The sequence below is a fragment of the Mandrillus leucophaeus genome, unplaced genomic scaffold (genome assembly GCF_000951045.1).
Source record: "Mandrillus leucophaeus isolate KB7577 unplaced genomic scaffold, Mleu.le_1.0 Scaffold64, whole genome shotgun sequence".
In the NCBI taxonomy this organism is placed as follows: domain Eukaryota; kingdom Metazoa; phylum Chordata; class Mammalia; order Primates; family Cercopithecidae; genus Mandrillus; species Mandrillus leucophaeus.
Genome location: NW_012106919.1, coordinates 1,735,609 through 1,750,185, shown reverse-complemented (window position 1 = coordinate 1,750,185; position 14,577 = coordinate 1,735,609). Strand labels below are relative to the sequence as shown.

At 39.5% G+C, this 14,577-nt stretch overlaps 1 protein-coding gene across 4 annotated transcripts in view; it reads left to right on the top strand.

The window, feature by feature from the left end:
* ST7L (suppression of tumorigenicity 7 like) overlaps nt 1-14,577 on the top strand; it is a 106,881-nt gene that overhangs the window by 71,485 nt on the left and 20,819 nt on the right. For 3 of the 4 annotated variants that reach the window (XM_012000759.1, XM_012000758.1, XM_012000761.1), the window contains 2 exons: nt 317-409; nt 9,268-9,407. In XM_012000759.1, coding sequence (XP_011856149.1) covers nt 317-409; nt 9,268-9,407 — 233 coding nt within the window. The remainder of the gene's footprint in view (nt 1-316; nt 410-9,267; nt 9,408-14,577) is intronic. The other variant, XM_012000760.1, reaches the window with a different exon arrangement.

The following is a 14,577-nucleotide window of genomic DNA, read 5'->3' as shown; positions in this document are numbered from 1 at the left end:
TCTTCTTTGGAATTATCAGTTGTGTTTGTAATGAGGAGACTGAACCAAAGAAGGACCCAGCCAGTCTCATCTACCACTCCCTATAGTTTTACTCCAGCCAGACTAGACCGTTCACTATTACCTAAATAAATCTTATCCTTCCCCTTATTCATTCTTTTGCTTACTTTGTTTCTTGTATCTAAATGTCTCACTAAAAAAGAAAATAAAATACTATGTGAAATTTTTATATAAATTTGTCTCCAAAATAGCTTTGATCTATAGTATAGGATGGTAAATGAGACAGAATTGAGTATCAACACAAGCTTTTTTTTCTCAGCTTTTAGAATGATTCCACACCCGTTAGAGAAAGGACATCTATTTTACCCTTATCCCAGCTGCACAGAGATGGCTGATAGAGAGCTATTACCTAGTAAGTAAATATTTTAGTTTTCTTAAACTTACAAGTAGTTTTAAGTTTAGATTGTTTGTCATAGTATTCTCCATTTTAAAAGTGCCTTTGGTTGAAATTCAGGACACTGTTTAAATACTATTTTAGCTACTTCTGGGATGTAGTTGTCTAATTCAATTTATTTCCAAATAATTATTGAGCAAAACCCTGTGCTAAATGCAACAAAGGACACCAAGATTAAAGATATTAACAAGAACTGTCATCTTACAAACATTTAGAAAAGAAATAATGCCAATCCTTCACAAACTCAGAAAATAAATGAGGAAAGAATACTCCCCAAATCATTTGATGAGAGCAATATCTTCCTGATACCAAAACCAAAGATAATATGATATAAAAAGACTATAAAACAACAGCCCTTATGAATATAGACACAAACATCTTCAACAAAATATTAGGAAACTGAATCTAGCAACATACAGAAAGGCTTATATACCATGACCAAGTGGGATTTACCTCACAAATGCAAGTTTGGTTTAACATCTGAAAATGTAATGTACCATAGTTAATAGAATAAAGCACAATAGATGCAGAAAAAGCATTTGACAAAATCTGGCTCTCATTCAAGATAAAAAGAAAAAATCTCAACAAACTACAAATTGAAGGGGACTTCCTCAACCTGATTTAAAAAAAAATCCCTGAAAAACCCACAATTAACATTATACTTAATGGTAAAAGACTGAATGCTTTCCCCCTAAGATCGGGAATAAGACAAGGATATCTATTGTCACCACTTCTATTCAATATTCTACTAGAGGTTCTAGCTGGTGTTACCAGGCAAGAAAAAGAAATAAGAGGCATTCGTATTGGCAAGGAGGAAGTAAAACTCTCCTTATTCAAAGGTGACATGATCTTCTATATAGGAAATCCTAAGAAATCCATAAAAATGAAAATACTCTTAGAACTAATAAATGAGTTCAACAGGGTTGTAGAATATAAGATAATTATATTAATATTAATTATATATCTAATATATAATTATATATTATAATATATATTATATATCTAATATTAATTATATATCTATGTATTAGTAATGAACAATCTGAAAATTGAATTTAGAAAAGAGTAGCAATCATAATAACAACAAAAACTACTTAGGAATAAATTTAACAAAAGAAATTTAAGACATGTACACTAAAATATTGCTGAGAGAAATTAAAGAAAAACTAAATAAATGGAGAGACATTCCATATTGATGGGTTGGAAGACCCAATTATATTTACTTATTTATTTATTTGAGACCAACTCTTACTCTCGCCCAGGCTGGAGCGCAGTGGCACGATCTCGGGTCATTGCAACCTCTGCCTCCTGGGTTCAGGCGATTCTCGTGCCTCAGCCTCCCGAGTAGCTGAGATTACAGGTGCCTGCCACCACGCCTGGCTAATTTTTGTATTTTTGGTAGAAAGAGAGTTTCGCCCTGTTGCCCAGGCTGGTTGCGAACTCCTGGAGTCAAGAAATCCACCTGCCTCAGCATCCTAAAGTGCTGAGCCTACAGGCATGAGCCACCGTACCTGGCCCCAATATTATTTAGATGACAGTTCTCTCCAGATTGATCTATAGATTCAATACAATCCCTATCAAAATCCCAGGAGGGATTTTGCACGTGCGCGCGCACACACACACACACACACACACAAAGTAACAAGCTTATTCTAAAATGTATATAGAAAGGCAAAGGACCCAAACAATCTTTATGAAGAACGATTTGAAAAAGAGCAGCCAAAGAACTAGAAGGAGAACCAGAAATATGTAGGATTATGATTGCTGATAGTGTTTCAGTCTAGTTCCTGCCTTTAGGAAGCCAGGCTTCTCAAAAGAACAGTCTACACTTTGTGTCTCAGCTGCCTTATCATCTGTTCTTCTCTCTGTAAACTAGTACATTTCTGTTTAACTTCTCTTTTTATGATTTAGCTGAGAAGCAACCTTGCCGAAGGCTGTAAACACTAGGACCATGTTTTCTTATATGATGTAAACCTGTGCTACAGTTTTCACAATACTGAGCCATTAGAACTGAAGTCTAGGAAGGAAAGTTGCAGGTTTACAACTGTCAAACTTAATTAGTTGATAAGTTTAAACTGATAAATGAAAATTTAGGAGAGATTATGGCAACCTGAGTATGCTGGTGTTTTTCTCCTAGTGTTTTTTATTTTCCTTTATCTGCTAAGTGATCTCTTCCTTCTCTGAATTCTCAGAGTGCTTTATGTACTTCTTAATCTCCCCTTTTAGACTGTAAACTCCTTGAAGGCCAGGATTCTCTTCTTTTTTCTTTTTTTTTTTTAGATGGAGTTTCCTACCTTGTTGCCCTGACTGGAGTGCAATGGCCTCATCTCGGCTTACTGCAACCTCTGCCTCCCAGGATCAAGTGATTCTCCTGCCTCAACCTCCAGAGTAGCTGGGATTACAGGCGCCCACCACCACACCCAGCTAATTTTTTTGTATTTTTAGTACAGACAGGGTTTTACCATGGTGGCCAGGCTGGTCTGGAACTTCTGGCCTCAAGTGATCCACCTACCTTGGCCTCCCAAAGTGCTAGGATTACAAGTGTGAGCCACTGCACCTGGCCATTGTTCCTGTATCTCTTGTAATGGTTGCTATAAAAATTGTTATTTAATAAATATTGGTTGAATTAATCAAATTCATTAATGTATTCTTATAAACATGGCTGGCACATTGTAAGTACTTAACTAAAATGCTAAATATTAGTGCCTTCTCCCTCTCACCCTATTCTGAACTCCTAGGCTGCTGATAAGGTTGATAAAAAGATGATGGACAGGCCAGGCACAGTGGTTCACATTTGTAATCCCAGCACTTTGGGAGGTTGAGGCGAGCAGATCACCTGAGGTCAGGAGTCCGAGACCAGCCTGGCCAACATGGTGAAACCCCATTTCTACTAAAAATACAAAAAATTAGCCCAGCATGGTGGTGCGTGCCAGTGATGCCAACTACTCGGAAGGCTGCGGCAGGAGAATCGCTTGAACCTGGGAGATGGAGGTCACAGTGAGCTGAGATTGCGCCACTGCACACCAGCCTGGGCAACAGAGTAAGACTCTCGAAAAAAAAAAAAAAAAAAAAAGATGATGAACAATGTGTTAAATGCTACATGTATAGAATATATTATAAGAAAGCTTGAGAAGGGCTGGGCACAGGGACTCACGCCTGTAATCCCAGCTCTGTGGGAGGCTGAGATGGGCAGATCACTGGAGGTCAGGAGTTCGAGACCAGCCTGGCCAACATGGCAAAACCCCATCTCTACTAAAAATACCAAAGTTAACCAGGTATGGTGGCTCACGCCTGTAATCCCAGCTCTTTGGGAGGCTGAGCTGGGCAGATCACTTGAGGTCAGGAGTTCAAGACCAGCCTGGCCAACATGGCAAAACCCCATCTCTACTAAAAATACAAAAGTTAACCAGGTATGGTGGCTCACGCCTGTAATCCCAGCTCTTTGGGAGGCTGAGCTGGGCAGATCACTTGAGGTCAGGAGTTCAAGACCAGCCTGGCCAACATGGCAAAACCCCATCTCTACTAAAAATACAAAAGTTAACCAGGTATGGTGGCTCACGCCTGTAATCCCAGCTACTCAGGAGGCTGAGGCAGGAGAATTGCTTGAACTCAGGAGGTAGAGGTTGCAGTGAGCCGAGATCGTGCCATTGCACTCCAGCCTGGGTGACAAAGCAAGACTCTGTCAAAGAAAGACAGAGAGAGAGAGAGAGAGAGAGAGCCTAGCTCTCTAGGAGGTCAAGAATGATTCTCAATTTTCTAACTTGGGTGACTTGGAGAATGGTAAATCTATCCTATCGAAGGAGGAGCCAGTTTGGGAATAGGGGTTGGGGAAATAAATAAGTTCAAGCTTTGACTGTGTTTCCTGTGTAACATCTCATCCATATATACATGCATACCTGTATATGTGTGTATATATATGTACATATATAGAAATTTATATGCTTAAATATTTTCTTGTATAATCTACTTAACACATATACATACAAGTCTATATTTTATCTCTGTAAGTAATATATAGGTATAGATGTATTTTTAAGTTATATATATAATATAGATTATAAAGTAAACATATAATATTTATAATTAGTGAATGTTATAGGCGTAAGTAATAGAGAGCAACTTTGAACTAGCTTAAACATACTTAGTGATTTGTTGGAAGAACACCGGATTATCAGAGAACTCAAAATCAACAATTATATTTGAACTTCGTAAGGGACTAGAACTGGGGACTAGAAAGTCATTAGGATTTCCAGGAATCAATTATTTGAATATCTCTGTCCCTAGATGCTTTTTTCAGTCTTTCCTATTCTTACTTTCCTTTCCTCCCTCCCCAGCCCCATTTTCTCTTTCTGTGATCTGTCATTGCTGTTTCTCTCAGTGTATCCACTTCATTCTTACATCTTTTCTCTTTACAGTTTGGCTTTCTTCATAGACCATGTGGCCAAACTTGAGGCCCCTACAGCCCTCTGTTTACATGTCATGAGTTCAGGCAAACAATACAGAATCAATAGTATCTCAATCTCACTTTTTCTTTTCTTTTCTTTTTTTTTTCCTTTTTTTTTTTTTTTGAGACAGGATTTCACTGTCAGGCGGGAATGCAGTGGCACATTCACGGCTCACTGCAGCCTCGACTTCTCAGGCTCAAAAGATCCTCCCCACTCTGCCTCCTAAGTAGTTGGGACCACAGGCATGTGCCACCATGCCTGGCTAATTTTTGTATTTTTGGTAGAGATGAGGTTTCACCATGTTGCCCAGCCTGGTCTTGAACTCCTGAGCTCAAGTGATCTGCCTGCCTCAACAAGTGTTGGGATTACAGGTGTAAGCCACTGCAACCAGCCTCAATCCCACTTCTAAAACTTCTGGGAGAGAGAGAATGAAATTTATCCAGGTGTTTACTCCTTGTCCAGTCAGCTGTGGCCTAAGACAAGATTAGGTTGTATAAATAAAATTGCCAGTGGTCCTCATATATCTTCCTCTGTACATCTCAAAAAACAGACTTGGGAGTCATCATTTTCTAAGTAGCAAAAGAAGTCCTAGGCATAAATGAAATCACTAAGGAAAACTGTATGCAGTGACAATTGAACTGAGGCTGGAACCATGGGTGCATTCCTTAAAAATGTCTAAGGAATGAGTGGCAGAAAGAGTTGAAGATTCAGTGAAGAGGTTGTCGGAGAGACAGGACAATAACTAAAACTAGATATCCTAGAACTAAAAGGAAGAAGAAATTTCCAAGTGAGGAGGAATATCTGAGATAATAGGTAAAGTAAATACTAAGAAGAATTCATTGACTCTAGCAATTAAGATGTCATTAATGAGAGAAATTGTATTTTTCTTCCTGAAGTGGTGGTAGTGGTAGTTGTTCTTATTGTCTTTCCATTTTAACGGGAACAAGTATATTTAAGGCAAAAGAATGGACCTTAAATTATGGAACGTCATGATGTACGCAAGAGTGTATTATATTAAGCTAATACATTTAGCCTAAAATAATGCCCTCCTTTGTAAATTATTACAAAGGTTGTCTAATATAAGGCCAATTTTACATAGTAATATGAATAAAATCAGGGTTATTATCATTTTGTCAAAACTATAAGCTATAAGACCAGTTTATTTTTGGCAAGACTTTTATAAATTCCAACTCCATATAGGATGCAAACTCCAGAAGGTAGGAGAGGGGTAATATGCTGGGGTGTTTTGTTTGATTATATTTTATGTTCTTAGAGTATTTTTTCTGTCTGTGGCTATGGTAGAATGAACAAATTGTTAACAATATGGAGTTTTAATACCCAGGAGTACTTAATGTTTTTTGTTTTTAATTTTCCTTCAACCTTGATATGACTTACCGCATTCTGGAATTTGCTTATGGACCTCATAAGTTCAGAGTTGAACTATTCCCCTAGTTCACGTAGCTATTTAGGCGTCTTTTATGCCTTCTGATAAATTTTTCTCTACAAGCCAGTGATGAAATTTGAACTTTCGTTCCAAGGGAGTGTTTCTGTAATAGTCAGTCATCTATTATTTTGATGTGTTAGCCAAACATTGACTGACAAATGAATCTACAGAAAGTAATCCAGAAAGAAATAATTAGGTCTCTCCTACAGTATAAAAATCTCATATTTCAGGAAATTTCCTTACTAAAGCTATGCAGTTTTCTACCTTATAAACTGAGAATAATACTACTATCTCTTACGGTTACTGAAAAGAATTAAATGAGTTAATATAAATTAAAGTTCTTTATAAACCATAAAATGCTATATAGGTTAGCTAATATTATTAACTTTGCTGTATTGTATGTGTTTCCCACCTTCTTGAATACCAGGGTTTGTTTCTCTTGATTTGAAGTTGGGAAGAAGAAGAAGTTGGCATCTCACAGCTGAGGGACAGGGCAAAGGGGACTGCTGACTGATTCTTTGGGTGCTGAAAACACAATGTTCTCTACAGTTTCTAATGTTTCTACCTTTTAAAACTTCCATTTTGATGTGCTTTTACTTTAAACAAGGCTCAAGGTTCTGGAAATTTTCTGGACTTTTAATGAGTTTGTGTTTTGGTATATACTTTCTGAATATAGTAAAATAAAAATTAAAATATAGCTGTTGAAGGAAGCTTAGGTGTAATCTCTGTGAATCATTATGTTTTAAAAGTGAAATTTATAGCTGACCTTGGTTCAGCACAAAATTAGTCATCCCTTACTAATGCAGGATATTACATCAGAAATTCCTGGGTTATTATCCAGCCCTAAGCGGTCAACTTCCTGGCCTAATGAAGTCCCAGAATAGCTCTCAGTTTAGCAGACATTTATTGAGCACCTACTGCATGTTAAGTACTCTAATAGGCTCATCTCAGTATTATTATTCAAGTATTTTCAAATTTCAAATAAAATATAAATACTTGAGTATAATTGATAATGAAATATCCAATCACTAGAATAATAATAGCTGAGTAAATGTGTAAATATGGTAAAATAAGATAAGGGACTTTACTTATGGTCAGAATCCTAGGCCTTTGGTTTGCTAGTTTAGGTTTTGTTTTGTTTTGTTTTGTTTTGAGATAGCGTCTTGCTCTGTTGCCCAGGCTAGAGTACAGTGGCATGATCTTGGCTCGCTGCAACCTCCGCCTCTCAGGTTCTAGCCATCCTCCTGCCTCAGCCTCCCAAGTAGCTGTGACTACAGGTGCACATCACCATGCCTGGCTAATCTTTCTATTTTTAGTAGAGATGGGGTTTCACTATGTTGGCCAACCTGGTCTCAAACCCCTGACCTCAAGTGATTCACCCGCCTTGGCCTCCCAAAGTGCTGGAATTACAGACATGAACAACCATGCCTGGCCTACCTACTTTATTTATTTATTTATCTATTTATTTATTTTTGAGACAGAGTCTTGCTCTGTTGCCAGGCTGGAGTGCAGTGGCGTGATCTTGGCTCACTGCAGCCTCTGCCTCCCGGGTTTAGGTGATTCTCCTGCCTCCGCCTTCCTGAGTAGCTAGGACTACAGGCGCATGCCACCACGCCCACCTAATTTTTATATTTTTAGCAGAGACGGGGTTTCACCATGTTGGCCAGGATGGTCTCGATCTCTTGAGCTCGTGATCCTCCTGCCTTGACGTCTCAAAGTGCTGGGATTGCTGGGATTACAGGCGTGAGCCACTGCTCCCAGCTTACCTACTTTAGTTTTTACAGTGCCTAATGAAATGCCACATATATAAACACATTAATAACTGGATAAAATTATTAACTGATAGTTCTAGGAAATCACCAATGACGTGTCTGCCTCTTTCTCCATACTAGTTTTTGAGCTCCCAAAGAACAATAATTAATAACAACTCAAGGCCAGGTGTGGTGGCTCACACCTGTAATCCCAGCACTTTGGGAGGCCAAGGTGGACAGATCACTTTTGGCCAGGAGTTTGAGACCTGCCTGGCCAACGTGGCAAAACCCCTCTCTACTAAAAATACAAAAAAGTAACTGGGCGTGGTGGCCTGTGCCTGTAATCCCAGCTACTTGGGAGGCTAAGGCACAAGAGTCACTTAAACCTGGGCGGCAGAGGTTGCAGTGAGCCAAGATCGTGTCACTGCACTTTAGCCTGGGTAACAGAGCAAGACTCTTCTTCAAAAAAAAAAAAAAAAAGTAGCAACTCAGATTTATGTATTTATTTGGAGACAGATCTGTCACCCAGGCTGGAGTGCAGTAGAATGATCATAGCTCACTGCAACCTCAAACTCCTGGGCTCCAGTGATTTTCCCACCTCATCCTCCTGCGTAGCTGGGACTACAGGCACACACCACCATGCTGGGCTAATTTTTAAAAATTTTTAAGAGATGGGGGTCTCACTATTTTGCTTAGACTAGTGTCAAATGCCTGGCTTTAAGCAATTCTCCTCTTCAGCACCACCAAAGTGCTGGGATTACAGACATGAGCCGCCACCCGTGGCTGCAACTCACATTTATTAAGCACTTAAAATGTTCATCATTACAACTCTCCATAGCAACTTCTAGAGGGTTTAGCAACTTATTCAAGATCACATAGCTAATAAGTGACAAAGCTTTTTTTTTCAAAGTCACCTCAGCATGACTTTGTAATCAATGTTCTTTCCCATGATGCCATCCTGTTCCCACGCCCAGCACAGTTGTCTGTCTATTTAGATATGCTGTTGATGCTGGGATAAGTAATGGATAACTGTCTTCTACCTTGCTTAGCCAGAGACTTGGTTTTTAAATGTTTTTTTCTTTTTTGTTTTTAAAAACAGATTTCATTTGAAAAGATTAAGACTTACTTACATGTTATTCTGAAATAAAATTGATTCTTACCTATTCTCCCTTGCAGCCTTTCATCATGTTTCTGTTTACCCAAAGAAGGAGCTTCCTTTGTTCATCCATTTCACAGCAGGATTTTGCTCTTCTACAGCAATGATAGCCATTCTCACACACCAGTTTCCTGAAATCATGGGTATTTTTGCTAAAGCTGTAAGTATGATCTCAAGGACTTGTGTGGATTATTTGTAAAACACACAAGAAACCATCTCTGATCTGCCTGTGCTAACTCAGCTGAACAGTGGAAGATATTTGTTGTAAATTAAAGGAATTGATTTGTATAGCTGCTGCCATAAATATGTCAAACATAAATTTTTGGTGATCTGAGCTACTTCTGTTGCTTAAAAGTTTAAATAATACAATATAAGATTATAACAGTATAACATTATAAAGTTTGCTCTTATGGATCACTTTTGATGATAAACATAGCATTTGTTACTATCTTTGGTATTTTAAAAAATACCCTATTTTGTAAACAAACCCTTTGATTTTTTTCATTTAAATGGAATCATTCGTTCTCAGGATTTGTTGAACTTTAAACTCAAGAGCACAACTAGGATGGATAATAAGTACATAAGGCAGGGGGACAGATGAGACATTGGTCCCTAGGTACAGAATGTGCCTATGTCTCAAAGATTCTCCAAGTTATTGTGTCTGCTTGTTCTTACTGACCTTCCCCAGACTTGGATATAGAACCATGTGTAGATCTTTATTTTCATTTTTACCCTTTAGTTTTGAACTGCTTCTCCAATTCCTGAACCAGTTAATACTTGAGGACTGATATTAGAGTGGGTATCCCATCACTATTGACTCTTTTTTTTTTTTTTTTTTGAGATAAGGTCTCACTCTGTCACCCAGGCTGGAGTGTAGTGGTACGATCTCAGCTCACTGCCGCCTCTGCCTCCTGCGTTCAACAGTCGTCCTGCTTCAGCCCCCTGAGTACCTAGGACTATAGGCATATGCCACCATGCCCAGCTAATGTTTGTATTTTTTGTAGAGGCAGGGTTTTGCCACGTTGCCCAGGCTGGTCTTGAACTCCTGGGCTCAAGTGATCTGCCCGCCTCGGCCTCCCAACGTGCTGGGATTACAGGCATGAGCCGCCATGCCCAGCAACTATTTACTCTTCTATATAAACTTGTTAATTAATGTCACTGGCTCAAAGTAAAATTAGCAAAGATAATTGCCTTTAAGTCTCCAAGCCTTCTTCTTTTTTTTTTGAGATGGAGTCTTGCCCAGTTGCCCAGGCTGGAGTGCAGTGGGATGATCTCGGCTCACTGCAAGCTCCACCTCCCAGCTTCACGCCATTCTCCTGCCTCAGCCTCCCGAGTAGCTGGGACTACAGGCGCCTGCCACCATGCCCAGCTAATTTTTTTGTATTTTTAGTAGAGACAGGGTTCCACCATGTTAGCCAGGATGGTCTCAATCTCCTGACCTTATGATCCACCCGCCTCGGCTTCCCAAAGTGCTGGGGTTACAGGCGTGAGCCACCATGCCCAGCCTCCAAGCCTTTTTAAAAATGCATCTTTCTTGTACATCTTTGCATTTCTACCAGGTAATAAGAGTTAAAACCCAAAAAGAAAATGCTGATTAATTATATTCCCCAAAATAAAAACACTGAGAACCATGGAAAAACTAGTCCTTACTTGGTAATATATTTTCTGTATTTTTCTCTATATGCCTCCATTCTAACTTGTTTCCTCACAGTTTCTTTTTCTGCCTTAAGAATAGTTTATTTTGTGCCTTAAAGATTAGTTGGCTTTTTTCTGGCACCAGTGGTAAGAGCAGTGGTTTCCCTTTTTCCCTGAAGGTCAGCCATATAATGTGTTAAGTTGCCACTGGCTGTAGGCCTAGGAGTCTGAGTCTGCACTTGATTCTGGGTCAAACTTCAAGAAGAATGACTTTCCACTGTTGTTCAGGGAGTATAGCTATTTGGTTTGGAAACTGACTATTCTATTTCTTTTTAGTGTAAAATGAACACTCAGTGATCACACTCGTAACTGTTGTTTGCAATAGTGCTAATAGTTGAGTGAGTGCATCTCAAACTTAAATAACCTTACTATGTAATCTGGCATGGAATAAAAATGGCCTAGAAAGAGAATTCCATCCATTTAATAGCTGGAAAGAAAATGTGCAACTGTGTATGTGAGATCACAGGCAAGCAGTGGGAGAGATGATTCTTGGATTTGTCTCAGGCAAGTGGAGTGGGAAGGAAGTGAAATAGAGCAAGGAGGGAGATCTAGAATCTGAAATAGATCTATACCAACTGTTAGTAGTATATTTCCATGGGATACTAGCTACAATTAATATATATAGTGTCTGCCTTTACCTAGGCAGTCACTAATGGCACCAGAAGAACCTTTATGATTACATAGCATAAGTTCCTTAGCACTCCTCTAGCAGAGACTGAGAATGAATAATTACATGTTTTAAAGTGGAAGCTTCTTTTGCAGACCAAAAGTTATTGATATACTGCTTTTCCAGTTGATGGATAATGAACAAGCATTTATTTTGGTGTCTGTATAGGTGATGGTATATAGTGTTAAGAATGTGCCTAATGGTAAAACTTTTAGAGCCCCATTTTTATCCCTGTGGCCCTTACATGTACATTTTAAAACCCTAAAGGCTAAGTATTTACTGAAAGTTCCTGCAAACCAGTATTTGTGCAGGATTTCCAAAGTCAGGTTCCATTAAGAGTTAATGGGAAATGACTGTGGTATGGGCAGTTTCCAGCTTTTTTTTTCTTTTTCTTTTTCTTTTTGAGACAGAGTCTCGCTCTGTCACCCAGGCTGGAGTGCAACCATGTGATCTCAGCTCACTGCAACCTCCGCCTTCTGGGTTCAAGCAGTTCTCCTGCCTCAGCCTCCTGCGTAGCTGGGACTATAGGCACGTGCCACAACACCTGGCTAACTTTTTTATTTTTAGTAGAGATGGGGTTTTGCCATGTTGGCCAGGCTGGTCTCGAACTTCTGACCTCAGGTGATCAACCCACCTTGGCCTCCCAAAGTGCTGGGACTACAGGCGTGAGCCACCATGCCCGGCCAGTTTCCAGCTTATAAACACAATGTGTTAATACCTTTATAGACAGACAAACAGCAAGGGAACTAGAGGCTTAAATTACACTTCTTCGCCACTTCATAGAGTGTGCTCTATGCAGTAGGAGCATCACCATCACCCAGGAGCTTATTAAAAATGCATAACTTCAGGCACCACTCCAGACCTTCTGAATCAGAATCTGCATTTTAACAAGATCCCCAGGTGATCCTATATATACATTTAAAACTTGGGGAAACTTGCTGTACTCTACGCCTAATAAGAGGAATTTAGAACAGCTCAATAGTGCTGCCTTGTCAAGGTGGAAAAGAGGCAGCACTGCAGAGTGGTTATGAAATAGACTCTGGAGGCGCTTTGAATTCTAGCCCTGAAACACTGCTGTACAACGTCAGGTAAGTTACTTAACCTTTTCTAGCCTTAGTTGTAAAATGAAAATAATACTACCTCTCATGGGTTTTGGTGAGCGTTAAATGACTTTAAAAGATTCAAGTGTTAGGAAGGACTGTGTCTACCCACAGTGAAAACTAGGTGAATGTTAGCTGTTGTTGCTACCTTCATTGTCATCATCATCACCAAAGTGCAACAATAGTGGGAAACCCTACCTCCTTCTTGTTTAAAGGAGACATGTCCTAACAGTCAGCTCAAAATGCATTTTTCCGTAGAAACTATAGTATAAATGGTGGTTGGGTATAATTTTAAAAACACTATTAGTAGGCCAGGTGCAATGGCTCTCCTGCCTGTAATCCCAGCACTTTGGGAGGCCAAGGCAGGTGGATTGCTTGAGCTCAGGAGATCATGACTAGCCTGGGTAACATGGTGAAACCCCATCTCTATCAAATATGCAGAAAAGTTAGCCAGGTGTGGTGGTGTGTACCTGTGGTCCCAGCTATTCAGGAGGCTGAAACGGGAGGATCGCTTGAGCCTGGGAGGTGGAGGCTGCAGTGAGCCAAGATTTCACTACTGCACTACAGCCTGGGCAACAGAGCAAGACCCTGTCTCAAAAATATATATATATATTGTTACTACTATGCTTCTGGCACATTATGTGTATATGAATGTAGAAAGTGAAGAAATGTTTCAGGTTCTAAGCAACTACCTTGTAGAACAGAACCTGTTGGTAAGTTACAAACTGTCTGTGTTAGCATTTCCAGTTAACTCAGATATTTCATGGCCAAATAAAGTAGAAATTGATGAAGTATCTTTGAGACATACTTGTTGTATTTCAGAAGACAGACTTTTAAAATTTTTCCTAAATTTCTTTATTGTTACCATTGTCTCTTTCTTATCTAATATCTTTTCGTAATAGCTCACATGCCAGAGCAAACTGAATTTGAATTTCTTAAAATGCATTTGTTACAAAAATTGCGTTATTGTGAGGCCAGGCAGTGGAGACTGATTTTAAATAATTCTCACTGTACATCAGATTTAGAGAAATGAAAGGGAATTAACTAGAATGGCTAATGGTTTTAATGCCTCTTCTTTTGCATGGTATAAGGCTATGTGGAATAAGACTTCATTTTTAGCAAGGTAGGATTTTTTCCCCCTGATTTTTCTCCTGGCTGAGATGAAAACCTAGTCTGACATTAGACACAGAGCAATGAAAAAGTGTTGCATAAATCCCTGGAGATGTGGAATGTGCTTATATCAGAGCTGATATTCTCTAAGGCCAGAATTCCTGAAAAAGGAAAAATTGCTTTTAAGTGGTAGGTCATTTTCTCACCTGCTTTGAAGCCTGCTGGATTAAATATGAGAGTTCAAAGTAAGGGTAGCCAGCAAACCAACTGAACTGGAATCTGATTCTGCTTATCTGAAAGGAGCTTCTTTATTTAAGAACAGCACTGCCCTCTCCTTAGAGAACCAATCTTCTACTCTGGCCCCTTTCATTTCTCTTTTGCAAGAAAAGTGTTCTTCTTAGCAAGGCTTGGGAGGGTGTTATCACAACCGTGAAAAGACTTAAAGATGGTCTTGGGGGTTTCACTAACTTATTGATAAACTCAGGCTTGTGGTATGTGACTTTAGTGTTTTGAATTCAGAAGTGTGTTTAAATATAAAAGTCCCTAGTTGGGGCCAGGCATGGTGGCTCACGCCTGTAATCTCAGCATTTTGGGAGGCCGAGGCCTGGGGATCACTTGAGGTCAGGAGTTAGAAACCAGCCTGGCCAACATGGTGAAACCCCGTCTCTATTAAAAATACAAAAAAAAAGGCCGGGCGCGGTGGCTCAAGCCTGTAATCCCAGCACTTTGGGAGGCCGAGACGGGCGGATCACGAGGTC